The following is a 27724-nucleotide window of genomic DNA, read 5'->3' as shown; positions in this document are numbered from 1 at the left end:
CGCTTTGGTGGGAATCCTTGTCTTGGGTGAATATGGTGGTTGTCTTCCCAAATCACCCAAGACAGCACTTTATCCAGCACATGCATCAATCGTATGAAGGCTTGATGGCGACTAGATGGAAATGGTGGTGGTTAGCATTGACATGGTCCATTTGGAAGCACAGAAATAGCATTATTTTCTCTGGCAGCACCTTCAATGCAAATAAAATGATGGAGGATGCAGTGTTTTTATTATGGACTTGGCTGAGACATTTAGAGAAGGGTTTTCAATCTCACTTTAATCAATGGTCTTCAAATATTAGAGAAGGCTTTCGATGTAATCAAGGATAGGAATCTAGACCATAGTAGCTACTAGTTTTGTTTTCTTTGGTTTCTATAGAGTGGTTCCTTCTCAGACTATTTTGTCTGATTATGGAACCATTCCCTTGGTAACCTCCTTTCTGTATTTCAGTACCTCTAGTACTCTCTATATATAATATATTATCTTTGCTGACCAAAAAAATAATTTTGCATGTATCTTTGCATTACATTGCTTTAGGGTACTATAGTTTGTCTTGTCTAGTTGGTCACTGGTCAGCAGTTTATAATAAACGTAAATGGCTTATTTTGTTGATGTTCTGGTTGAGGATTTATTTTATAATTAACATGAATTTTCTATGGATTTTTAGTTAATGGATCTATTCCAAACCGGCAACCAGTTCCTGCTGGGAATGTGGCTCCTGCTACTGTAAAAGTGGTAAACCTAAGATCCTTGAGACTATACTATTAACTTATATCTAAACTATGGGGACCTATTTTTATTTTTTCCTGACTTGATTTTCCCAATGATCCTGGATTTATATAATAATTCTTTAGGAGCCAGTTCTTGTAGCCTCCATGGTATCTGGACCTGCTTTTCCTCACAATTCGTCAGTTCCTCGTGCTACTAGTACTAGTCAAGGAGTTCCAAGCTTGCAGACGTCTTCTCTATCTTCTGTTTCTCAAGATATTATAACAAATAATGAAAATGCGCAGGATACGAAGCCTACAGTGTCAATGCTGCCCCTTCGTCCAGTGAATCCTGCTCAAGCAAATGTGAACATTTTGAACAATCTCTCTATAGCACGGCAGGTGATGAACTCTGCTGCCTTAAGTGGTGGAACCTCTATGGGACTTCCGTCAATGAGTCAGACTCCTGTTGCCATGCACATGTCAAACATGATATCTAGTGGGATGACATCTTCTGTACCTGCAGCTCAAAATGTATTTTCATCTGGACAGTCAGGAATAACATCAATGACTAGTTCTGGACCTCTTACTGGTCCTGCACAGGTTGGACAAAACTCAGGTCTCGGTTCATTAACTTCAAACACTTCTAATTTGTCTTCAAGTTCGAACATTGGGATTTCACAACCATTGGGTAATCTTCAAGGGGCTGTTAGTATGGGACAACAGGTGTCCGGTATGAGCCAAGGAAACCTTTCAGGGGCCCAAATGGTGCAAGGTGGAGTTAACATGAACCAAAATGTAATGAGTGGTCTTGGTCAATCAGTTGTTTCTTCTGGGACTGGCACGATGATTCCTACTCCAGGAATGTCTCAACCTGTACAATCAGGTATGCAGCCACTTGTGAACAATGCCGCAACTAATATGCCTTTGTCACAACAGACATCAGGTGGTATGCAATCAGCACAATCCAAATATGTGAAGGTCTGGGAGGTATGTTCACTTCCTCCTATAGCTTACATTGAAGTTCACCTGTCAAACTTAAGTTTTACAGCATTATCCTTTTCTTTTTCTCTTGAAAATTTCAGTCTGTTTGGTATAAATTTAACTTAATATGAAAAGGTAATTTCACCATTTTCTATTATTAATCCATTTTGTTTGGCACCAATATGGCATCCTAGTTGCTTATCATTTGATGTCTTGAGAATAACCAAGTGCTATTTCTCTTATTTCTTTTGATGCTTGTATTTGAATGTTAGTGTAATGAGGTGGGCAAATCATGACTGGCACTTACTGTTTCATCAATTTTAACTTTCATTTAATGGACATTCAATTTGGGAAAAGTTGGACCTATTTCCAGATTTCTATTTCTATTTTAGTGCATTGCTCTTTTTATCATGATTTTCCTACAGCAACATTTGGCATCTCTTGTTTGAATCTTTCTTGCTATTGTTATCTTAGAGTATATTGGATGTTGAGAACTTAAGCCTATGTCATTAATATTTACTGTCTCTACATCCTTGCTGTGTTTTCATTTTCCCCACATTTTTTTGTAGTTCAACATATTACTATTAAGACAAAACTATCTTTTTCTTATTTATCGTAAGTACATTGATTTCTTTACTTTATCTTTTTGCATTATTTATTTGGTATAACGGTCTTTGTCCAAGATTCTTATTTTGTGAGGACATACGATCATGCATTATATATGGAGAAATATGAAGGTGGTTCCATGAATGCGGATAGTTGGAATATATGTAAATATAATTATAGTCATTACAAGTTAAGATATTAAGAATTCTTGTAATTATTGTATGAACAATATATAATATAGTGCCTCTGCTGTGTCAAATAACAGATTTTTCATGTGTCTTTTTCTCTCATCACAAAATGGTATCTAAAACTTGATGAGAGGCAATACTCAACTGTTTGCCTGGGGAACCCATTGTTGGTGATTTTTTTTTTTGTTGGTAACTGTGTTTCTATTACCGATATTATGATAAGAACAGATAAAAATTGAACAGATTTGAAAAGATGAAACATAAGTTTTTATAGATAATTTGAGACATTTTATTACACAGGTTTTCGAGAGCTTGTCTCTCCACAATTCAGATTCTTCCTAATTCCCGAGTGTCTTTCCCATTCTGGTTTACTTCTATTTATACTACATCTAGTGGACACAATTATTCTGAATGGTTGTGACTGTTCCCAAGGGTCATGCCCCCTTGATTCGCATCTCCTGACCTTGCTCCCCTTGGGCGGATCATTACGGTTGGTTGTGACTGTTCCCAAGGGTCATGTCCCTTTGATTCACATCTTCTGACCTTACACCCTTTGGGTGAATCGTAACTTTTGAGTGATTTACAACCTTTGGGAGGGTCGTAACTGTTGGGTGGTTTGCACCCCTTGGGTGGGTCGTAACTATTGGGTGGTTTACACCCTTTGGGTGAGTCGTAACTGTTGGGTGGTTTGCACCCCTTGGGTGAGTCGTAACTGTTGGGTGGTTTGCAGCCCTTGGATGAGTCGTAACTGTTGGGTGGTTTGCACCCCTTGGGTGTTGTGCGCCCTGCTGTTGGTGGTCCATGGTTATTGCTTCTCTTGCACGTTGTTTGCGGGTGTACACTTTGGTGATGTGTGGCTTATGCTTATGCTTATCAATACCCCCGCCTAAAAGACTCACCTTGTCCTCAAGGTGATAAGTCGGAAAAACCTCTTGTAATTTAGCCACAGATTCCCAACTATTTTCATTGGGAGGGAGATTTTGCCAATGAATTAAAACTTTCACGTTGCCAGGTTGTAATTCATGAATATCTAAAACAGAATCTGGATGAACTTGTAATTCCTGATCCTTAGATAACATAGGTGGTAAAGGTTGGGACTGGAACGAGTCACCAATGGCTTTCTTGAGGAGAGAGACATGAAAGACTGGATGAATTTTACTATGAGATGGAAGATCCAACTTGTAAGCAACAACACCCACCTTGTTTAACACCTGGAAAGGATCATAAAACCGAGAGGAGAGTTTTTCATTAATCCTTTTAGCTATTTTTCCATAATTATGAACAAATCTCCTGTTATAGCCAGTAAGGCCTAAGAATCCCCTTAAGCTGGTGACATTCTTGGGCATAGGCCATAATGTTATTGCTTCCAACTTCTGAGGATCTGCGGATACACCTCCAACGAAAATAGCATGTCCTAGATATTCCAAGTTTGCTCTCCGTAGGAGCATTTCTTGCCGTTGATCTTTAATTCACTTTGTTGCAATAATGTCAATACATTTCGCAGGTGTTGCTTGTGTTCTTCCATGGAAGGGCTATATATTAGGATATCATCCAAGAATACTAAAACGTATTTTCGGAGTACTGGCCTTAAAACTTCATTCATTAATGATTGAAAAGAAGAAGGTGCATTAGTAAGTACGAATGGAAGTACCATAAATTCATAGTGGCCTTCATGTGTGCGGAAAGTGATTTTTGCAATGTCATCTTCCTTCATTCTGATTTGGTGGTATCCAGATCTTAAATCTAGCTTTGAAAATACAATAGCCCCTCCTATCTAGTCCAACAACTCTTCAATTAATGGGATGGGAAATTTGTCGGGAATGGTGATTTTGTTCAAAGCTCTGTAATCTACACAAAACCGCCAACTGCCGTCTTTCTTTCTAACTAGTATGACAAGACTGGAATAAGGACTCGTGGACGATTGAATGATTCCTGCTTCTAACATTTCAGCAACCAATTTTTCAATTTCTGTTTTCTGATAGTAAGGATACCTGTATGGTCTGATATTTGGTATTTGGGCTCCTTCTTTGAGGTGAATGGCATGGTCTTGAAGCCATTGCGGAGGAAGTCCTTTTGGAGGTTCAAAAATGGAGGGGAAATCATGTAGCACATTTTTAATTCTGGCAGAATTGTATCCTTCCAATCTATCTCTGTTTGAATGTGGTGATAGTCGATAAGGAACCCTTCTCCCTGATGCAAAGCTTTCAACATATATTTAAGTGAGGCGTCTTTCTTTAAAAGTTCGGGTTCTCCCTTTATAATCACCTTTCTGCCATCAATCTTGAGGACCAGCGTTAGTTGTTCAAAGTTGGCTCTAATCTCTCCTAAGCTTGCTAACCATTCCATACCTAAAACCATATCTATGCCTCCGAGGCCAAACAAGAAGAACTGCTGCTGTACCGGTACTTCTTGCACTTTCAGGGGAACTTCTCTACATACTCCCTTGCATTTAATTTTGTGTCCATCTCCAACTTCTACCACATATGATGGAGTGTCATCCACCTTTAATTGTAATTTTTCCACCAGTTCCTTGGAAATGAAGTTATGGGTGACACCGCAATCTATCAATACTTTAACTTTGTGATCATCAATATTTTCCCAAACCTTTAAGGATCGTCGAGAAGTAAATCCCACAATACTATTCATGGATAATTGGGGTGTTTCTCCAATTTCTGGTTCGGGTTCCTTTTCGGAGTCTTCAACATCATCTTCATCTGTTACTAACATTATCCGAAGTTGTTTATTTTTGCATACATGAGAGGTACTCCATTTTTTGTCACAGCGAAAACATTCGCCTTTCTTCCTCTTATCTTGAAGCTCTGTTTCGGTTAATCTTTGAAATCCTTTGGGTCGGTTGCTGTTTTCTGGGGTGTTCACGGATGTACTGAATTAGAAGGGCCATTACTTTTTCCTCCACCTTTCTGACTCATACCATAAGTAACAGTCTTTGTATAGGATGGATTTCGGTAAGAGGTATTGACTTTTGAAATTGAGTTTGAAGCAACATTTGGTCCCACCTTCCAAATTGCTCTGTTTTTCTGCTCGATCATTAATGCCTTCTTGACCATGATTGATAAAGTGGGGGGTTCGTGGAGTTTGATTTCTACCCCAATGTCTTCCTTCAATCCGTTCACAAAAATGTCCTTTAAATGTTCTTCATTAACATTCTTCAGCATTCTTGCAAACCTTTCGAATTGCTCAACTTACTCTTCCACCGTTTCTTCTTGTTTAAGTGCAAGGAGGGCAGCAAAAGGGTTGAGAGTGACTGAAGTTTGGAATCTTTCAAGAATGGCAACTTTGAAATCGTCCCATCCAATATCAGAATTGCAAGTCTCCCACCATTGGAACCAAGATAGCGCCTTTCCATCTAGCGCCACCATAACTGCTTGAATTTTCTCTTCTTCTAGTATATCTCATTTGAAAGAAGCGTTCCAATTTATTTATCCAACTATAAGCATCAGATTCCCCATCATATATGGGGATTTCCAATTTTCTCCATCGTTCTGTTTTTCCTTCGCCAGTGTGGTTTTTGGGTGTCTCTTCTCTATTGACGGAACCTTTGGGTGTGCCATCATCTGTATGCTTGTACAAATTTTCCATCATGGCTTCTAGGCGCGTAAAATGTGTTTTAAGTTGTTGTCGTTCTGCATCTCGGTTTTGTCGGTCCGCCATTAGCATCGCCAAAATTCTCTCCATTGTGTTTGAATTTTTAGAATTAGATCAAGTTGTCACCATTATTGAAAACAAGCACCGAATCGGTGCTCTGATACCAAATTGATAAGAATAGATAAAAATGGAACAGATATGAAAAGATGAAATAGAAGTTTTTATAGATAATTTGAGATATTTTATTACACAGGTTTTCGAGAGCCTGTCTTTCCACAATTCAAATTCTTCCTAATTTCCGAGTGTCTTTCCCATTCTGGTTTACTTCTATTTATACTACATCTAATGGACACAATTATTCTGAATGGTTGTGACTGTTCCCAAGGGTCATGTCCCTTTGATTCACATCTTCTGACCTTGCACTCTTTGGGTGAATCATAACTATTGGGTGGTTGACACCCTTTGGGTGGGTCTTAACTGTTGGGTGGTTTGCACTCCTTGGGTAGGTCGTAACTGTTGGGTGGTTTGCACTCCTTGGGTGGGTCGTAACTGTTGGGTGGTTTGCATCCCTTGGGTGTTGTGTGCCTTGCTGTTGGTGGTCCATGGTTATTGCTTCTCTTGCTCGCTGTTTGCGGGTGTACACCTTGGTGATGTGTGGCTTATGCTTATGCTTATCATATTATCAATGACCATTTTTTATTTTTATTTTTCTTTTCTCCTGCAAGTAACAAAATTTATCCAAAAACCAAGGGACCTTGAGGAAATTTAAATTTGGAGCACCAAGGAGTGAATGATAAAATTTTAAAGTGAAGCAAGAAATTATAAGAAAACCGAGAGAACAGATTACATGTTAATAAATAAGTTGAAATAGTATTTTTGTTTTGATTTAATTTGGGGAGAATAATTGTTTTATTTATTTATTTTTTTATTCAAATGCTTTATCTGTAAGTTTTTGTTATTAGCTGTTTTGAACACAAAAAATAAGCCAATTCAAAGTTCAAACACTGACTTAGCATAGAAATATGTGTGGCTGAAGCACATTTGCTTGACATAATAGATGACAACTACCGCAAAGGTTAAACTGCATGAATGATTTTATATGTAATAAATATAATTAATTGTAACATGCTATGCTTTTTTAACACTTCTTCTATTAAACCGTATGCTTAAATAAGGCTAGCACTTCATCTAAAAATCGTACACCTCAGGCTGGAGAATACAGAAGGTTATGGTCGAAATGAGCAAGATCAACATTGGAGGTTATGTGAAAAAATCTGCTAGTTCTAGCTAATTAGCTGACTTACATGACTGATTATAATCATTATTTGTAGAAGTTTTCCTCAGACTAACTGTCAACCTGTTATGTTTTTTAATGAGAAATTGGTTTAAATGCAATGCTTTGTCACAATGTTAAGAGTGAGTGGTTGAGGGCAGATAATTACCACTTATCGGTTAGGTTTGCTAACAATGTGCCTTACCATGTATTTATATTATTCTTGCTTATACACCACTACACTTAGTCTAATACACCCTTAGCTTAGGGTCCACTACTAATGATTCCTAGCTCCTTAGTTCTTTAAAAATACCTTAAATTAGCAATAGAACTTTTTCTAATATCTCATTAAAATTATCTTTTTAAGTCATAAAATACTACATAGAAATTTATTAATCATCATATTTATACTGTATGTTGGTTATAATTATAAATTGAAGAATAATTGGGAGGTTTAAGTGGTGGCAATTATTTGGATTGTCTAGCATACTTGTGCATTGGTTCTTTATATTTAATAATTAAATTTGTGCAGGGAAGCTTGTCTGGACAAAGACAAGGACAGCCAGTATTTATCACCAAACTTGAAGTATGTTCTTAAATGCATGATAAAATAATTTTATCATGAGATTGATTTATTTATTTCTGTTTTTAATTTGACCAGTCTATTTTAATATCCCTGTATGGCCTTTTTGGTCTTGTTTTTAACAATAGAAATTGACGTAATTTTGTAGCAACTGTTGAGCTCTTTGTTGTATGATCCTGATGCATAATTTCTTTGTAACAGGGTTACAGGAATTCTTCCGCCTCTGAGACGTAAGTTCAAGAAGTTTTAATCTCTTCTCAAAAGTTTAGAAAATATTGAGTGGTTGAAGTTTACAATATTGTTCTAAAATTATTGTTGTTATTTGCTGTTGAGTTGATTATTTGGTTTGAATCAAGTATTAGGTATTAAGTCATAGATGTGCCATTTGACCAGTGCTCAGTCCCCCAACACCAACTGGTGAAAGTTAGAATACTTGTCTAGGTTTATTAGCTCAAACAGTGCATTTTGGAATATTTGGAACAGCTATCAACTATACCTAATAGTTCCAGCAGCTGTAGTGGCCACAATTGCAGCCAAAATAGTGTATGTAGCAGCTATTGGATTGATATTTTTGGAAAAACCCAATTTTACCCTTAAACAGCATCATTCTTTTGAATGGGGGGGAGGGGGGGTTGTTAAAGTTGAGAATTCTATCAACTGTAGTTTAAAAACACCTACACTGTGCAACCAACATCCACCCACCGTTCTATTTTGTGCGACCAATACTATTTCCGGCCACACCCACTGATCATTATCTTGTCTACTCGGAATCACCTTTTTTCTGAGCTTTGAACCCTCAACCTCTTCTTTTCTTTTCTCTGAGCAACACCCACCCTCACTTTTTGTTGAATTTTTAATGTCTTGTATTTGAATCTTTAGAAATTTGTTTGTTTCCTTGATTTTTATTGTTATTTATTTGTATGTTTTACTTAAAACCTATGGCCTTTTGTTGTTAATAATGAATATGCCATGAATTTTGATTATTTATTTGATGCCTGAGCATTAATATGTATATAGTATAAATTATTTAATCTGTATCTGTATATAAAAATTCTAAATAGTGGCCATCCTGCTATGCTTTATACCGATATATCACTTTTAGGGTCAGTCACTATGTGTGTCATCTGAGATTGATAATTATGGTTATTTTGGATGCTCTTTGGTGGATTCCTGATCTATCTGTTTTTGTTATTCCCGTCTTAAATAAATTCTTTTATAATACAGAAAAATGTGTTGTAACCCTTGTTCTTGATTTGTGTGCTTCGTATTATTAAATGGTAATCTTAGACATAAGCATACTAAATGTTTGTCAAAAAGCTTTTATTTTTTTGAAAGCTTTTATGAAGGGGGCTTACGGGCAACATGGATGCTTTTCGATAAGGCAACATTTACAACAAAATAGATGTTGTCTTGTGTCCATACTTTTGCAGTTTACGATTTCGCTGTATTATTTGTTTCATAAAGCCATTAATGTTTCTTTATGAGGATGATTATTTTTTGTGTGCTTGAAATTCAGCTTTATTGTAAAAATGAAATTTTTTTGGCCAAGTGATTCCGTGTTGTTAAATGCATGCCATTATTGATTTCTAATGAGTCATAAATTTTTTATTATACTTGCAGCCTTTGTCTGTGCCCCTTAATAAATTTGTAAAACCTTCATTGTCAACTATTTCATTAGTGACTCTGACACAATTAATGCATATGCAGCATTTTAAAAGCATAATTTTGAGCATTACTGATTCAGTACTGAGATTCATTTTCACCAAAAATTTAGTAAATAAATTGTGTACTAAAATATTCAGTTTTATCAATCACATGCTAAATTAACTTGGATTAAGATTCATACCAAAACTTCTCTTGCTTGAATTGTTGGAGTGTCACATGTTTCCAAAACACCTTTATGACACATGTTAGACACTTCTCAATAAGTATTTAATTAAGAAATTATTTTTGTGCGCTTGGATACTTGAGTTGATACCTCCATATGGATGGACACGTAAACGACACTTGTGTATAAAAAAGATTCAATTTTTTTGGAAATTAAAAAATGTCAACTTAGAATATAAAAGATATTATATGTCTATTTTTTTTCTTGACAGATTAACAATGGAAGAATGTTATACTATTCTTGATTATCAATTTAGATCTTTTGTTATGTTTGTCAGGGTCCATGATTTATTGATATTGACATCGTTATCTGAGTGAATCATCATCAGATGCTTTATGTCCTGTTAAATTCATTAATTTTCTGGATTTACTAACATTGATTTAATTGATCTCAGACTTGCAGCAAACTGGCCCCCTGTAATGCAAATAGTTCGGCTTATATCTCAGGACCACATGAATAACAAGTAATTCCTTATTTCAACTTTTGTCATGCTCATCTCTCTCTCTTTCACACTGTGTGTATGGGTGTGTATGGTCCTTAACATTTTGTTCTGCTGCTAGACAATATGTAGGAAAGGCAGATTTTCTAGTTTTTCGGGCAATGAACCCACATGGATTTCTTGGTCAGCTGCAGGAAAAGAAGCTGGTATGTTATCTTTGGGTGTTTCTATTTTTTTTTACCTTTCCTGTAAAGCTCCCCTTCTCCTAAACGATTTTCTAACTCACAGTCACAATGTCAATTCATTCCTGAAGTTTTTCCCTTGATGTCTTCTTTCAAGTTTTTGCTTCTGAAAGATAGAAGAAATTTAAGTCACAATACCATTCTATTGTTGCTTGAATTTACAATCTATAAAATTAGCAAGAGGAATAAAAATGAAATGAAACAGGCAAGGAGTGCTTACTACAATGGTTGTAGGAGAAAGACAAAATATCATTGAGTCATTGTTTCAATGTGTATTTGAGTTGGCTCTTGTATTGCAGTCTACAAAAAAAAAAAAACAATTATAAATTTTTATTGTCACTGCTTAGCTTACCAAAAATCCAAAAATAAGAAAAAAGCCTAGTGAATCAATGGTTGAATCGCATGAACTAGTATAATAATACCATTAATAATTAAATATAGTATATATATTAAATTTGTTAATTATATATTAACTACTTGTCTTAGTGGTGAAACCTAGTTTTGTCTTGCGTGGGGTGGGTGGGTTCGATTCCTGGTGAATGTATTTTTTCAATTTCCAATAGATTAAAGGCAGTAGGCATGGATGTGACACCTTCTCACTGCAGAGTGAACTTGGAAAGTGATAGGGATCAGGGGATCATTGGGCCTAAGGAGCCATTGACAAATGAGACATTAAAAAGCCCAAGGGAGTGGATTGTCTACACTCGTAGGAAGAAGGCAAATTAGTAAAAAGGGGATTGTGAGTTTGTTAGAGGAGAGAGGAGAAATATTTTCTGTTATGGGTTTATTGCTTTTTATCATGAGGTGTTGGTTAGATGAGGGGGACAGCGAGAATAGTTTTTGCCTAAAGGTAGGGAGAATAGTTTTTCTCTCTGGGACATTAGGGGGTTCATCCTCTATTGTAGTTTTCCATTTTGCCTTTAATCAATATTGAGTAATTCCCCTGATTTTCTTCATTCCCTTGTTTTCTTCTTTCACTGCTGAATCTGTTTTGTATCATTGGTCCGACCTGCTGGATAGTTCCACAAAGTCCGGTGAATGCCACAAAAACGAAGTCATAGCAGTAAGCAACCAGCAGGAGGCGAGCCAGAGATGGAAGGTCGCGTTGCATCATTGGAGAATGAGATTTCGAAGCTCAAGGCTTCCGTTGAGGTGTTGCGAAGTCAGTCGGAGAAACAGAACACCAAACAAGACACTATTGCTGCGAATCAAGAGAAATTGATGGATCTGTTCACCAAAAGTTTTGGGAAGGATAACCCAGAAGATGGCGAGAGTTCTGTGGGAAAAAACTCACGCGGAAAGGGGGCCAAGGGAGACGCAGAGAAGTCCAATTTCAGAACGATAACATTAGATGGGGACGCATTGAACGAGTTTCGTCAGTCAATGAAGAAGATTGAATTACCAACCTTCATCGGTGAGGATCCAGCCGGTTGGATTTCTCGTGCAGAAATCTATTTCCAAGTCCAGAATACCAGCGAAGCTTTGAAGGTAAGCCTTGCTCAGATTTGTATGGAAGGGGGTACCATCCACTTCTTTAATTCATTGTTGAACGATTATGAAGATTTGACTTGGGAGGATCTGAAGAGGGAGTTGATGGAGAGGTATGGTGGAATCGAGGAAGGGACGGTGTTTGAGCAATTGACGTCATTACGCCAAACTGGGACGGTGGAAGAATACATTCGACGCTTCGAGAGCTTTGTTGCTCAAGTACCAAGGTTGATGGAGGGGCAGTATTTTGCTTACTTTACGAATGGTCTGAGAGAAGACATTCGTGCTCGTCTGAGGAGTCTGAACATGGCAGCGCCGTTATCGCGTGGGTGCCTCATGAATACGACGCAAGCGCTTGAGGCAGAATTAGCGCATGGGTCGCGTGGATGGCAAACGCGTGTTGACACTCGAGGAGGAGGAGGTTTCGGATTTGTGCCGAAATCCCAGCATAGTGGATCAAACACGGGCCATGGAGGATTGAAAGGTGTGGGCCTTTAGGTGGGAACTAATGAGCCTGGTCCATATGCGAAAGAGGGGGTGTAGAAAGAAATTTTAATAGGCCTCGTGATAGGGGAGGTAAGCATTTAGCCTACCAGGACTTGTTGGATAGGCGCAAAAGAGGGTTATGTTTTAAGTGTGGTGGCCCCTTTGGGCCACTCCATTAGTGCCCCGTTAAGCAACTCAAGCTTATTCTGGTGAATGAGGAAATCCAAGTGGAATGTGAGGAAGAGGAGACTCCAAACGACGAGGGAAGTGATGAAGATTATGTCGTTTTGGAAGGGAAATGCAGTGTGTTGACCTTGCGAGGCTTGGACACCGACAATCGAGATTTCCCCAGTACGATGAAGATTAGAGGGACCGTTGGTGGTATTCCGGTCGTGCTTTTGGTGGACAGTGGGGCAACCCATAATTTCGTATCGAAGAAGTTGGTGGAGGCTTTTGGCTGGTAATGGGAGAATACAAAGAAGATGAGGATTTTAATGGGCGATGGTCACAAGGCTGACACCTGTGGAATTTGTCGAAACATTTGTGTGGAGATAGAAGCTGGTAATGTTCTGATCGATGCTGTCCTGTTCGAGTTGGGAGACATTGATATTGTTTTAGGAATGTCTTGGTTGCACTCACTGGGGGAGATGACAATTGATTGGTCCAAAAAGATCATGAAATTCAAAGAAGGTGGGATGTCAAAGATGTTGAAAGGGATTGCGGGTGAGGAACCATTGTTGGCATCACTTGAGGGAATTCTGAATGAAGAAAAGGGACATAGGGATGGTGAGTTGAACCAGCAGAAGCGACTAGAGTTGGAGGAGATTTTGAAGGAATTTGATGATGTATTCCAGGAACCTAGAGGTATTTCCCCAGAAAGGGTGAAGGCGCATTCAATTACTCTTAAGCCAGGAGAAGCACCGGTGAATGTACGACCCTATAGGTACCCGTATCACCAAAAAAATGAAATCGAAAGGCAAGTTAAGGAGTTGCTGGAAAATGGGTGGATAAGGCATAGTCAAAGTGAGTATTCAAGCCCTGTCATCTTGGTGAAAAAGAAGAGTAACCAATGGAGGATGTGCGTCAACTATCGTGCTTTAAACAAGGCAACAGTACCAGATAAATTTCCGATTCCGGTTATTGAGGAATTGTTGGATGAACTGCATGGGGCAAAATATTTCTCCAAGTTGGACCTCCGATCAGGTTATCACCAAGTGAGAATGAAAGTGGAGGACATCCCAAAAACAGCATTTGGAACACATGAGGGGCATTGCGAGTATCTTGTCATGCCATTTGGTTTGATGAATGCTCCTGCGACATTCCAATCCCTTATGAATGAAGTGTTTAGGGACTTACTGAGGCGTGGGGTATTGGTTTTCTTCGATGATATCTTGGTGTATCATGAGGAATGGGAGGAGCACATAGAGGGGTTAAGAGCTGTTCTGGGAATTTTGAGGCAGCATTGCCTGTATGCCAATAAGGAGAAGTGTAGCTTTGGCCAAATGAGCGTAGGGTATTTGGGGCATATCATCACACAACAAGGAGTGGAAGTGGATCCAAACAAGGTCAAGAGCATTGTGGAGTGGCTTGTACCCAAAAATGTGAAGGGGGTTCGAGGATTTTTGGGAATTACGGGTTACTACCGTAAATTCATTAAAGATTATGGGAAGGTGGCAAGATCCTTGACAGAATTAACAAAAAAAGATGGTTTTGGATGGAATGAGCAAACCTAGATCGCATTTGAAGAACTGAAGAAAAGGATCACCACAGCCCCGGTGCTTACCTTACCCAATTTTGAAAAGAAATTTGAGCTAGAGTGTGATGCTTCTGGACTTGGAATTGGTGCAATTTTGATGCAGGAACGTAGGCCTATAGCTTACTTTAGTAAAGCTTTAGGAAGCAAAAACTTAGCTAAGTCCGCTTATGAAAAAGAATTGATGGCAGTGGCATTAGCAATACAACACTGGCGGCCGTATCTGTTAGGAAGAAAGTTTGTAGTTTATTCAGATCAAAAGAGTTTGAGACAATTATTGCAACAGCGGATAACCACAGGGAGTCAACAAAATTGGTTAGCAATACAACACTGGCGGCCGTATCCCTATGTTGATTGAGGAATTTCATTCTACACCCCAAAGTGGACATTCGGGTTTCTATAGAACTTACCGGAGATTAGCCTTGAATGTATTTTGGATTGGCATGAGGAGGGATGTGATGAAATTTGTACAAAATTGTGATATATGCCAACGACAAAAATACCTCACCACTGCTCCTGGGGGTTTACTACAGCCACTTCCAGTTCCTGCACAAATATGGGAAGATATTTCCCTTGATTTTATTACTGGGTTACCTCGTTCAAAAGGGTATGAAGCTGTCCTGGTAGTTGTGGATAGGCTATCCAAGTATAGCCACTTTATTCCACTGAAGCATCCTTATACGGCGAGGACAGTAGTTGAATTGTTCATAAGGGAAGTGGTTTGTTTGCATGGAGTTCCTAGTTTTGTAATTAGTGATAGAGATCCACTGTTCATGAGTGTGTTCTGGAAGGAGTTTTTTAGACTCCAAGGAACTGTGTTGAAGATGAGTACAGCTTATCATCCGCAAACGGATGGTCAAACCGAAGTAACAAATCGGTGTTTAGAGACTTATCTCAGATGCTTTATCGGTGACAAGCCTAGGAGTTGGGTTCAGTGGTTATCTTGGGCTGAATATTGGTTTAATACCACCTATCATGAGTCCATTGGTATTACACCATTTGAGGCAGTATATGGGCAAAAACCACCAGCTCTAGTGAGAAGTGTGCCTGGAGAAATTCGAGTGGCAGCTGTGTTTAAGGATTTACAGGATCGTGATGAGATCCTTAGACAGCTGAAAATCCATCTGGAGAGAGCCAGGGAGAGAATGAAGCATCAGGTTGATAAACGCAGAACATAGAGGAGTTTTGAGGTTGGAGATATGGTCTTTCTCAAGCTGAAACCATATAGGCAAGCATCGGTGAAAAACCGGACCAATCCAAAGCTATGTGCTCGTTATTATGGGCCTTATGAAGTGTTTGAAAGAATTGGAGAGGTAGCTTATCGTCTGAAATTGCCAGCAACATCAAGAATTCATCTGGTATTCCATGTTTCGTTACTGAAGAAAGCACATGGAGAGTACCCTGTGGAGACTGAATTATTGCTTGATTTGGAAGAAGGAACTGTGGCAATAGCTGAACCTGAGGCTGTGCTAGAGGTCAGGGAGGTTTCTAAAGGAGGGAAGAGGGTAATTCAATGGTTGGTGAGCTGGAAAGGCCAACCAAGTGAAGAGGCTACTTGGGAGGATGAAGTGCTCATGAGAAGTCAATTTCCAGAATTGAAGCTTGAGGACAAGCAGTTGTTTTTAGGAGGAGGTATTGATAGGGATCAGGGGATCATTGGGCCTAAGGAGCCATTGGCAAATGAGACATTAAAAAGCCCAAGGGAGTGGATTGTCTACACTCGTAGGAAGAAGAGGGCAAATTAGGAAAAAGGGGATTGTGAGTTTGTTAGAGGAGACAGGAGAAATATTTTCTGTTATGGGTTTATTGCTTTTTATCATGAGGTGTTGGTTAGATGAGGGGGACAGCGAGAATAGTTTTTGCTTAAAGGTAGGGAGAATAGTTTTTCTCTATGCGGAGCATAGCTCTGGGACATTAGGGGGTTCATCCTCTATTGTAGTTTTTCATTTTGCCTTTAATCAATATTGAGTAATTCCCCTGATTTTCTTCGTTTCCTTGTTTTCTTCTTTCACTGTTGAATCTGTTTTGTATTAGAAAGTGAAAAATGTGGCTGATACACCTTCCCACTACAGTGAACTTAGAAATCGTGACCCACTGCAGTGAAATGTGACTGACTGCGTAGCTTCCCACTGCAACAAATTTTGGAATGTGCCGAGAAATGAGTACTCCCGGTCTACTTGGATGAAAAATGTAGTGGTTATTGGTTTGATGACATTATTTGATATGTATTGTATCCGAAGTCACTGCAACTAAGAGTAAGAAAGGATCAAAGCACAGAATAAAATCAAAGCAAAGCTTCTCCAAGTCAGAGAATGTTTCTCTAGACTCCTAATTTTATTCCAAATCTTCCCTATTCCCACAATGATTTCCCATTTCCCATATAACAGAATTCCTTCTCTGATTTCTCACTCCTCTAACTAACTTGATTCCCCCCACTAACAAAGCACTACAACAACACTAATTCTGAGTGGACTCTATTGCTCTCTTCGGCCTACGTGTGTAAACCTTCAGAGGTTTCCCACTATTGGGCCGATTCCATTCAATTCCACCTGCTGTAAAACTGGCCTTGTCCTCAAGGCTAAAAGAAGGAAACTTAGCCTGAATCGAAGTTGTTGATTCCCATGTGGCCTCCTCCACTGGTTGAAACTTCCACAGAATGAGCCATTCCTGCACTGGAGCACCGGAACACTAGACTTCTGAGTTGCCAAAACAGCTTTAGGACTTGGTGAGACTGGTTTGTCCATTTCCATTCCTGGGGGCAAGGTAGTGGCTATAGAACCAGGTTTCAGAGAATGTTTGTCCTTGAGAACTTCAAATCTTGCTGAAGAGAGAGGCTTGGTCAGTTCATCAGCCCACTGATCTAAAGCTGGGATATGCAGGATTGAAAGCTGTTTAGCCAGAACCTTTTCCCTCACAAAGAAGACATCTATTTCCATATGTTTCATGCGACTGTGGAACACTGGATTATGAGTAATGGATACATCACTCTGATTATCACAATAAAGAACAGGAGTAGTGAAGGAAACTCTCAATTTTGTTAAAAGAGCCTGAATCCAAGTCAATTCAGTAGAAGTTTGAGCCAAGCTGAGATATTCAACTTCAGTACTGGGCTTGGGTGATTTTCTGCTTCCAAGACCACCAAGATATGAAGTTTGGACTAAGAAAGATGGCAGCCCCTGAGGTGGAACGCCTATCATCCACATCAAATGCCCAATCAGCATCACAGAAAGCATAAAAGGCCAAAGGTTTCACAATAGAAGCAGACTGAAGAAGTAAACCATGAGACAAAGTACCCTTGAGATATCTCAAGATCCTTTTAACCACTGCCCAATGAGAGTCCAGAGGACTAGCCATAAATTGACAAACCTTATTAATAACAAAACTGATTTCAGGTCTAGTGAGAGTAGCATACTGCAAGGAACCCACTATTGATTTGTAGAGAGTTGGGTCATGAAATAGATCAACACCATGTCTGGACAATTTACAGTTAGAAACCATGGGAGAGGAAATAGAATGTGCTTCAGCCATATGAGTTTTGTGAAGTAAATCATGAATATAATTGCTTTGAGTCATTAGTATAGAATTATTAGCAAGATATTTGATCTCTAGTCCCAAAAAATAATCCAAATGACCCAGTTACTTACGAGAGAAGGCAATGTTTAGTTTGAAAGTTAGCTGCCGAATAAGAGAGACAAAACTGTCTGTGATGATGATATCATCCACATAGACTAAAAGATAGACAGTATGCTCCTGATGTGTGTAGATGAACAGAGAAGAATCACATTTGTTTCCCACAAACCCATACTGAAGTATAGTAGATTTTAACCTGTGAAACCACTGCCTTGGGGCTTGTTTTAAGCCATAGAGAGCCTTGTTAAGCTTGCAGACCAGGGATTTATCTGCAACTTCAAAACTAGGAGGCTGAGTCATAAATACATATCCCTCAAGCAACCCATTAAGAAAAGCATTGTTGACATCAAACTGAAATAACTCCCACCCTTGAGAAAGAGCAAGAGTGAGAATAACACAAATTGTGACAGGCTTGACCACAGGAAAAAATGTCTCATGAAAATCAAATCCATGAACCTAATGAAACAAACCCCTTAGCAACCAGTTTGGCTTTGAACTTGTTGATAGAACCATCAACATTTTCTTTTACTCTGAAAAGCCATTTGCACCCAATAGCTTGCCTATTAGGAGGTAGGGGAACCAAGTCCCGAGTTCTGTTTTACAGTAAAGCATCATACTCCTCTTGCATAGCTGTAGACCAATCTGAATTTTCCAGGGCCTCTTTGACAGTCTTGGGTTCAAAATGAGCAAGGAACAGTGAAGGATGTAGGCTAGGATTATGAATTCCAGACTTGGACCTAGTTTGCATAGGATGAGTGTTAGTAGGGATTGATGTTGGTGCTGGTACAGACTCACTGTGAGACCTTGTATTTGATGATTGAGGATGAATAGAAGTAGACTCAGATGAGGGTTGACGTGAGATAGAAGAAAAACCAGGAGGAATAGAGGGAACAGATGGTGAGTGAGAGGAAGACACTTGAGAAGGTTGGGGTGTAGGAGCTACAAATGGAGGAGACAGGTCACGATCAAGACTGAAATAGGAGTCAAGGTTTTGTACTGAGCTAGAAGAAGAGGGAAATAGATCAAAATAAGGATATCTCAGCTCATTGAACAAAACATCTTTGGAGATATAAATTCTCCCAGTTGAAGACAAACATTTGTAACCTTTATGAGATGAGGAGTACCCCAAAAACAGACACTCTTGAGAACGAAGATTAAGTTTGAGTATGATAAGGCCTCAACAAGGGAAAGCAGGCACATCCAAAGGTTTTAAGGAATTGGAAATCAAGATCCTTGTTGAAAAGAGTGACAAAGTGAATATCAAAGTTGAGGGAAGCAGTAGGACGTCTATTAATTAAATAGACAGCAATAGTGAAGGCATAGTCCCAAAACTGTAAAAGGTAAAGATGCATGATGTAACAAGGTAAGGCCCAAATCAACTATATGCCTGTGTTTTCTTTAAACCACACCATTTTGATGATGAGTTTGGGGACAAATCAGTCTTTGAGAAATACCATAGGAGGTTAAGAGAGCAAAAAAGGGTCTGTTTTCACCCCCCCCCCCCTCCCAATCAGACTGAACACTCTTAATTTTAGTATTAAGCTGCAGTTCAACCAAGGATTTAAAAGTTTGAAAAACAGAAGTAGTTTCAGCCTTAGTTTTAATAGGAAATATCCAAGTGTATCTGGAAAAAGCATCAATAAAAGATACATAATACTTGAAACCAGAATGAGAGGGTAGCCTATGAGACTTTCCCATGCAACAGGAAGCATAAAAGTCTGAAAAAAATTTATTAGATGAAGAAATATTACACTGGTTGAAGACTAGCTTCATTACTTGACTATTGGGATGGCCTAACCTAGCATGCCAAAGACTAACAGTGCTAGGAGGAGAAATAACAGAACTGGAAGCTACACTAGAATTTTTATTAACAGTAGGAGCTGGGATTGAAGTAGAGATGGAGGTTGACAACAACTGAGGAGAGTGATCTTGAAGCCTAATGTTATGAAATGAATAGAGGCCATCAACACCAACAACACTTTGAAGAAGGATCTTATTGGTCATCTGAGATTTCACAAGACATAAGTAAGGATGAAATTCAAAGAAAACAAAGTTATCTTTAGCAAACTGACTCACACTTAACAAATTTTTCGAAATTGAAGGAACATGTAATAACTTGTGAAGTTTGAAAGTTATATGAGAGTCATTAGGAGACACAAAGGAGGAGGAACCAACACTAGAGATACTTAATCCTTCACCATTTCCTATGAAGATTTGGTCAGGTCCATCAAAGTGTGCAAACTGTTTGATATGTTGTGATTCACCAGTCACATGGAAGCTAGCTCCAAAATCTGGAATCCAGGTGGAACTAGCTTGACCATTGCCATAAGAGGATGAGTTTGTAAGCATAGCACTGGGTTGATTGGTTGGTTGAGCAACAGTCTTGGAATTAGGATTAATCCAAGTGTTTGGAGATCTAGTCGAAATAGACAAATGAGGAATGGGTTGAAGTGTGGTAGGATCAAAGAAAGTAAGTGATTGAAAATGACAGACATTTGCAGTATGTCTATATTTGAGATAGATTTGGCAGTGGAAGTTGGCAAATCGGCCACCACTGCAACCCCTACCGGAACCACTGTGACCAACACCACGGTCAGAAGGATTGCCAAGTCCACCATTGCTGCAGCCATACACTCCCCTAGAGCCGCTAGAATCACCAGATTTGTATGAATTTGAGTGCAAATAACCTTGAGTGTAATTCAAGGATGGAGAAGTGAGCACTTGAGTGTCTCTGTTGTAGTGAACAAGACGAGTCTTGTGACCGTAAAGCAGAGCTTCAATTTCAGCATTGGACAAAGTCCGTTTTTTGCTTTCGATCACCGAGATCACTGGCGCATAATCAGACGGGAGACCTTCCAGAAGTGTGTCAACATATTCCTCATGGCGAATCGGAACTCCCAACACCGGCGAGTTCATCAACGTAACCTTTGATCTTACGAAGGTAGTATTCATCCATCGATTTGGTGTGAAGGCTGAAATACTCGTGATTCTTCTCCCAAACCTGATAGGAGTGATTCGAGCCATGTGAGAGAACAAACTTTGAAAGAATGGATTGGAGCCAAACAAGGAGCGTTTGGTCTTGAACTTCCCAAGCTTCGTACTCCGGATTCACGTGACACCTTTTCACTGCAGAGTGAACTTGGAAAGTGAAAAATGTGGCTGATACACCTTCCCACTACAGTGAACTTAGAAATCATGACCCACTGCAGCGAAATGTGACTAACTGCGTAGCTTCCCACTGCAACAAATTTTGGAATGTGTCGAGAAATGAGTACTCCCAGTCTACTTGGATGAAAAATGCAGTGGTTACTGGTTTGATCACGTTATTTGATACGTATTGTATCAGAGGTCAATGCAACAAAGAGTATGAAAGTATCAAAGCACAAAATAAAATAAATGCAAAGCTTCCCCAAGTCAGAGAATTGTTCTCTAGACTACCAATTTCATTCCAAATCTTCCCTATTCCCACAATGATTTCCCCTTTCCCATGTAACTGAATTCCCCTTTTGATTTCTCACTCCTCTAACTAACTTGATTCCCCCCACTCACAAAGCACTGCAACACTAATTCTGAACGGACTCTGTTGCCCTCTTGGGGCCTACGTGTGTAAACCTTCAGAGGTTTCCCAGTATTGGGCAGATTCCTATCATTATTATCGAGTCACATACATATTTGATCCAGCTACTAAACCAAATCACTTATAGATCTGGTTTCTGGTCAGACCGGTTCAATTAGCTGATCCATGCTAAATTTAAAAATACTGGTGTCAATTGTCTAACAAGGAAGATGATGAGATATTGAGATGCGTGATGAGTAATTTGATAACAAATATGTTAGATGTGTGTCAACGATGTATTGAAGATGCACAAAGAGAGTGAGTTTGGATATAGCCAATCTAGCAATGTTTTATGGGCCAAATTTGGTGACAGTTGATATATTAAGAGACAGCCTATTTAATTGAAATTAATGAGTAATTATTTTTTTAAGTGAGAGAGAATACAGAAAAAATTAGGAATCATACAAAAAATAAAATGCTTTTTTCCTCTAACAGGGTTCAAACCCCATTCACCGAGATAAAAAACACTCCTAGTTTCCACTACACTGGACAAGATATTAATATAATTTATCAATACTAATACTAAATAACTTTTATTGGGGGGTGCTAAAAGCAAGGGCTTGTGCCGCCTTATGCTTAGGACAGCCCTGATTGAAAAGTCGTATAAGCTTAGATTGTCAAAAGAAAAGAAATTGAATGAACACTGCTAAATTTATTCTATTTGATTATTCCATTATTTTATTTGTCACTCATTCATTGTGTGCACTTTATTTGATATTTTGATTATCTCATTGCTTTCTTTCCATTCTTCCAAAATAAAGTCTTCACAAACTTAGATATAACCAATAATTTTGTTTCATGAGACTTATAGTTAAGTTGCTTTAGCTATTTCTTGTTTAAAACTATTGCATTGAACATAAATCATATATATGGTATATTTTAAGTTATTTTTTATGCGATTTGATTTGATACAAATTCTGATTAATGAGTCAAATTATGTTGGTAATTCACAATTTAAATCTTGATTTTATAACCTTGGTTAGGATATTTGTGATCTCTATATTTATTTCAAAAACTCTATATGATCCAGCCCCTATTGTGTAATTCAAACACAGATTTCAGCACGTCTTTTTCTCCTCACTGTTATCAATTTGGATACTCAATACTCTAGCTTTCTCTTTTTATACATTATTTATGAGGGTGAGACCTGGTGCAGCGGTAACATATAGAAGCCAGATATTAGTTTCAAGACTGATTCTAGGGTGCACAAGTAAGATGGCTCTTGTACCATGCACAAGTAACATGAGCCGTTGGATTCAAATGGGTGGCTGGGATGAATATATGGTCTACATGTTCTCAGGCACACTTGATTCTAAGTTTTTAGTCATTAAAAAGTTACTCACATGCACTTCCTTTTGATCAAAGTGAGATTTTATAATATTAAAAAAAAAGCAAATCAGTCAGGCCTGTCTTTCTCTCTCTTCGCAAACAATGGTAAAAACATGGTGGAAGTTAGTCTTCTCCAGTATGCGGACGACACTATTTTCTTTGGAGAGGCATCAATGGAGAATGTGCGAGCAATTAAAGCAATGCTGAGGACTTTCGAGTTAGTATCGGGCCTCAAAATTAACTTTGCTAAGAGTGGTTTTGGTGCTTTTGGGGTGTCGGACTCATGGAAGCATGATGCAGCTGAGTACCTCAATTGTAGCATGTTGACGTTCCCTTTCACATACCTTGGTGTTCCTATTGGAGCAAATCCGAGATCATATCAGACATGGGTCCCTATTATTTCTAAGTGCGAGAGAAAGTTAGCGAAATGGAAGCAAAGACACTTGTCTTTTGGGGGGAGAGTGACTCTTATAAAGTCAGTGCTAACGTCCATTCCTATTTACTTTTTCTCTTTTTTCAGGGTACCAAACAAGGTCGTGGATAAGTTAGTCAGAATGCAAAGAAGGTTTCTATGGGGAGGAGACCAGGAGCAACACAAAATAGCTTGGGTCAAATGGGAAACCGTTTGTTTGCCAAAGGAACATGGGGGACTAGGAGTTAAAGACATCAATGTATTTAATGCATCACTGCTGGGCAAGTGGAAGTGGAACTTATTTCATAGTCAAGGGGAGTTGTGGACTAGGGTACTAGAATCGAAATATGGAGGTTGGAGGGGTTTAAGTGAAATATCTAGAGGGAAGGGTGAATCGGTATGGTGGAGGGACCTAAAGCTAGTGTTTAATCAATCGCATAATGGAGAGATATGGAAGAATACAACTGAATGGAGGGTTGGTTGTGGAGATAAGTTCAAATTTTGGGAGGATGTATGGACGGGGGGAGAGGAGTCTTTACTTGAAAGGTTTCCTAGGCTGTACAGCATTTCTAATCATCAGCATAAAAGAATTCAGCAGATGGGGGATTTCAAAGAAGAAGGTTGGGAATGGGACTTTAGGTGGAGAAGACCATTATTTGATAGCGAAGTAGATTTGGCGGTGTCATTTTTATCAGCTGTTACAAGCCACCCAATTCAACCTCACAAATCAGATCAATGGGTGTGGAAGGTGGAACCGGATGGACAGTACACGGCTAAATCTGCTTACGAAGTGTGTAGGGGGGATTCATTTGATCAGCAACAAGATGGAGTGTATGAGGAGCTGTGGAAGCTCAAGCTTCCGTCTAAAATTATCATATTTGCATGGAGACTCATAAGAGACAGACTACCAATTAGAGAAAACTTGAGGAGGCGTCACATTCAGCTTGGAGATTCAAGATGTCCATTCTGCAGAATTGAGGAAGAAAGTGCAGGTCATTTATTCTTCTTTTGCAGCAAGATCCTCCCAATATGGTAGGAATCTTTGTCATGGGTGAACGTATCGGGAGTTTTCCCAAACCAACCAAGCCAACACTTTCTTCAACACATCTATGGAATGACAGAAGGAATGAGATCTAGTAGATGGAAATGGTGGTGGATGGCACTGACATGGACCATTTGGAAGCACAGGAATAATATTATCTTCTCAAATGGCTCACTAAATGTCAATGGAATTCTAGATGACGCAATTTTCCTACTATGGACGTGGCTTACAAATTTGGAGAAGGGATTTAATATGCACTACAACTACTGGTCTTCTAACATCAGAGCAGGGTTCCTAAATAGAACAGGATAGAATAGCAGTGCATGTTTCTGTATTATTTAAATGTTTTTCCAGATTGGCCAAACTATGTTAAGCTCAATTCTGGATTGATACTTGTACTGTTAGTACCTCTGGTACTCAATTAATATATATTATTAAGTTTGCTGACCAAAAAAAAAAGGATGACATACATAGCTTTGTCAGAGTGGGTGAGACTGATACCCTTTCTCTATCTCTGGCTTGCCTCCACCATCTTCTCCTTCTCCGTTAAGTGGTCTTTCAACAACATCATTCATAATTTCTAAACCAAAAGATGCAAGAGTGAACCAAACTAAACCAATTAGGCAGCAGCCAGCAGCAGTAGCAATTGAACAAAATATTTGTATCTTATTTTCATTCAATACACTTCAATCTTTGAACACAAAAGGAAGTAGAAATTAATCAATGTTTCTGTTTCAAAAATATGGGGGATTAAAAAATTATATTAAAAATAACTAAATTGAAGATAGAAGTGTCTATGTTTTGATGGTAAACAACAATAAGTAATTGCAAACAGATTTATACGATCTAGGTAGCATTGAAGGTATTATTCGAGTTCATTTGGAAGTATGTGACGTTGACTTACACATGCATCACCGCATCGGAGACATGATCGGGGATGTTGTGCAATCAGAAATCGAACACAATCTTTCGTGGGCAGTGAGTTCTGAGAGAGGTGGATGGTTGTGGATCTGAACAGTCATATGGTGGCGGAGAGAGAACCAGTGGTGAAGTCCAAACTTGGGAGGAGCCAGGCCTTGTAATGCCAGTTCAGAAACTTGGTGGTGGCATTGTTGAAACGCGCGACTCGTTCTCAGACTGTTATGAATCATGTGTTTTGGCCGCACTAGAGGCTGTCAGCGGGGAGAGACCAAAGTCGATGGAGTCCACAGTGGTGGCTTTTCAGGGGACTAGACGACATGGTAGTAGCAATGGCGGGGGTGGTGAGGGAAGAAGAAGGTGAAGGCAAAAGAGAAAGTATTGGAAGAAGAAATAATCCTGTAAAGGAGCTTTATGGTATGGTAATAAAGATTCGATAAATCCAATGGCTCACATTACTTGTGCACCATACAAGATCCATCTTACTTGTGCACCTTAGAATTAGTCTAGTTTCAAACACAGATTTCAGCAGGTGTTGTGAATTTTTTTTATCTGTTTCACCTGCCCCCTCCTTGATTACCTGTGAAATATATAGAAGCCAGATATTAGTTTAATCATTTTTTTTGGGGAGGTGAAACAGATAAAAGTCAACTATTTTTCCACGTTTATGATTTGTCTAGAAATTATACAACATGAAAAATTTCAAGATAAAAAAGGTGTAAGCTATAGTAACAATGCTGAAACCTGCAATTAATAATCCCTTATCAATGTGTCCTTCAAATATGTTATAGCCTCACCTATAGAAGGAATTTTGAGTGCATCTTAACAATTCATCATAAAGTGTTGGCAACAGACATAAGCTCTAGGAAGGACCATTTTCATATCAGTTGAAGTATTCGTAGATATCTAGTTACATCTTGGACATAGTATATTTACAAATTTCCGGTTTTCATTTAGATTCCTGTAACACTTATCTGTAGAAATACTTAATGACTGTTGGGTCTTACCCTTATAATTTTTTAATTTCTTTGTAACACTGTTATATGAAAAATTTCTCTGCCTGCGGACCATTGATTTCATTTCTTGCAAGGAGGTATTTTTTTGTGGTACTGAATTAGTTGTTCGATTTCAGTGTGCAGTTATTCAATTACCATCACAGACATTGCTACTATCTGTTTCTGACAAAGCCTTCCGCTTGATTGGGATGCTTTTTCCTGGGGTAACATTTGGTTGCTGTTTTTTGGCTCTTTTATAATTATGGATCAATTATACCTTGCCTATTTACTCGAAGCCTTGAATGCAAGCAGGATATGGTCGTATTTAAGCCGCAATTGTCGAGTCAGCAGCAGCAACAGCACCAGCAGATGCAAAACCAACAGCAACATCTTCCGCAGTTGCAACAACAGCAGCAGCTACCTCACATGCAGCAACAACAACTTCCTCAGCTGCAGCAGCAGCAGCAGCTTCCTCAGCTGCAACAGCAGCAGCAACTTCCTCAGCTACAACAGCAGCAACAGCTCCAGCAGCAGCAGCTTCCGCAACTCCAGCAACAGCAGCAGCTGCCTCAACTTCAACAACTCCCACAACTACAGCAACAGCAGCAGCTTCCGCAGTTGCAGCAACTGCAGCCACAGCAGCAACAGATGGTTGGGGCAGGAATGGGTCAAGCCTTTGGTCAAGGCCCTGGGCGGTCACAGCTGGTTTCTCAGGGACAAGTTTCATCACAAGGAGCAACAAACATCGGTGGAGGGGGCTTCATGAGTTAACTCAATTTTTGATAAGTTTCGGGGCTTCATGAGTTAACTCAATTTTTGATTAGTTTCCCCACATCTAACGGAGGGTATATTTTTGGAAGCTAGTTGTTTATAATGTTATGGCATTTGTATGAACATGGAACATCTGTGCTAAAATGTCCTAGCGTCCAATCACAAGTATTTAGCTAACAATTCATGTCACAAATTGATAGGTTCAGACTAACGGTAAAATGTTCGTTTGATTTCTTCAGCAATTTATATTTAGAGTATGTTAAAAAGTTATTTTGAACATGTTGATTTTAAAGTTGGGTAGAATTGATTTTAATAAATATTGGAGCTGTAGAAGGTAATTGGGATGTGTGGTGGATTGATCGTTTAGAAATTGAGTATAGTTGTGTTGAATCAAATCCGTTGATATGCTAGGAATTGACCCAAATCTTTTCAATCATATGTTGATAGTTGACCTTGAAGCTAAACCGGTATGCCACAAACGATGAAAAATGGAATTGGAAAGGTGACAGGAGATCAAGAAACAGGTTTCAGACTTGCTTTAAGCAGGATTTATCTGAGAAATTAAATACATGACTTGGCTGGTGAACGTGGTCCTAGTATAAAGTTAAAAACAGTTCAGAAATGGAGGATTTGTAGACATATGGACTTAAAAGTCCAAAGGATTCCTATCCTCTACCTAACATTGATCAATTGTTTGACAAATTGTCACGATTCCAATTACTTTAATTTATGGTTGCTATTCGGATTACAACCAGATTCCTATGTATC

At 38.9% G+C, this 27724-nt stretch overlaps 1 protein-coding gene across 2 annotated transcripts in view; it reads left to right on the top strand.

The window, feature by feature from the left end:
• The window catches only part of LOC100786254 (mediator of RNA polymerase II transcription subunit 25), a 52061-nt gene extending 24835 nt beyond the window's left edge, over positions 1-27226 (top strand). Inside the window, exons 8-15 of one of the 2 annotated variants that reach the window (XM_041015629.1) lie at positions 668-735; positions 855-1697; positions 7897-7950; positions 8149-8177; positions 10230-10298; positions 10396-10480; positions 26323-26409; positions 26498-27226. In XM_041015629.1, the coding sequence (XP_040871563.1) occupies positions 668-735; positions 855-1697; positions 7897-7950; positions 8149-8177; positions 10230-10298; positions 10396-10480; positions 26323-26409; positions 26498-26956 (1694 nt within the window). In that variant the 3' untranslated portion in view covers positions 26957-27226. The remainder of the gene's footprint in view (positions 1-667; positions 736-854; positions 1698-7896; positions 7951-8148; positions 8178-10229; positions 10299-10395; positions 10481-26322; positions 26410-26497) is intronic. The other variant, XM_014774145.3, reaches the window with a different exon arrangement.
• The last annotated feature ends 498 nt before the right edge of the window (positions 27227-27724 follow it).

This window comes from Glycine max, chromosome 1, assembly GCF_000004515.6.
Source record: "Glycine max cultivar Williams 82 chromosome 1, Glycine_max_v4.0, whole genome shotgun sequence".
NCBI classification, from domain to species: domain Eukaryota; kingdom Viridiplantae; phylum Streptophyta; class Magnoliopsida; order Fabales; family Fabaceae; genus Glycine; species Glycine max.
Note: the sequence above shows the minus strand (reverse complement) of the source record. Positions and strands in the feature narration are given on the sequence as shown.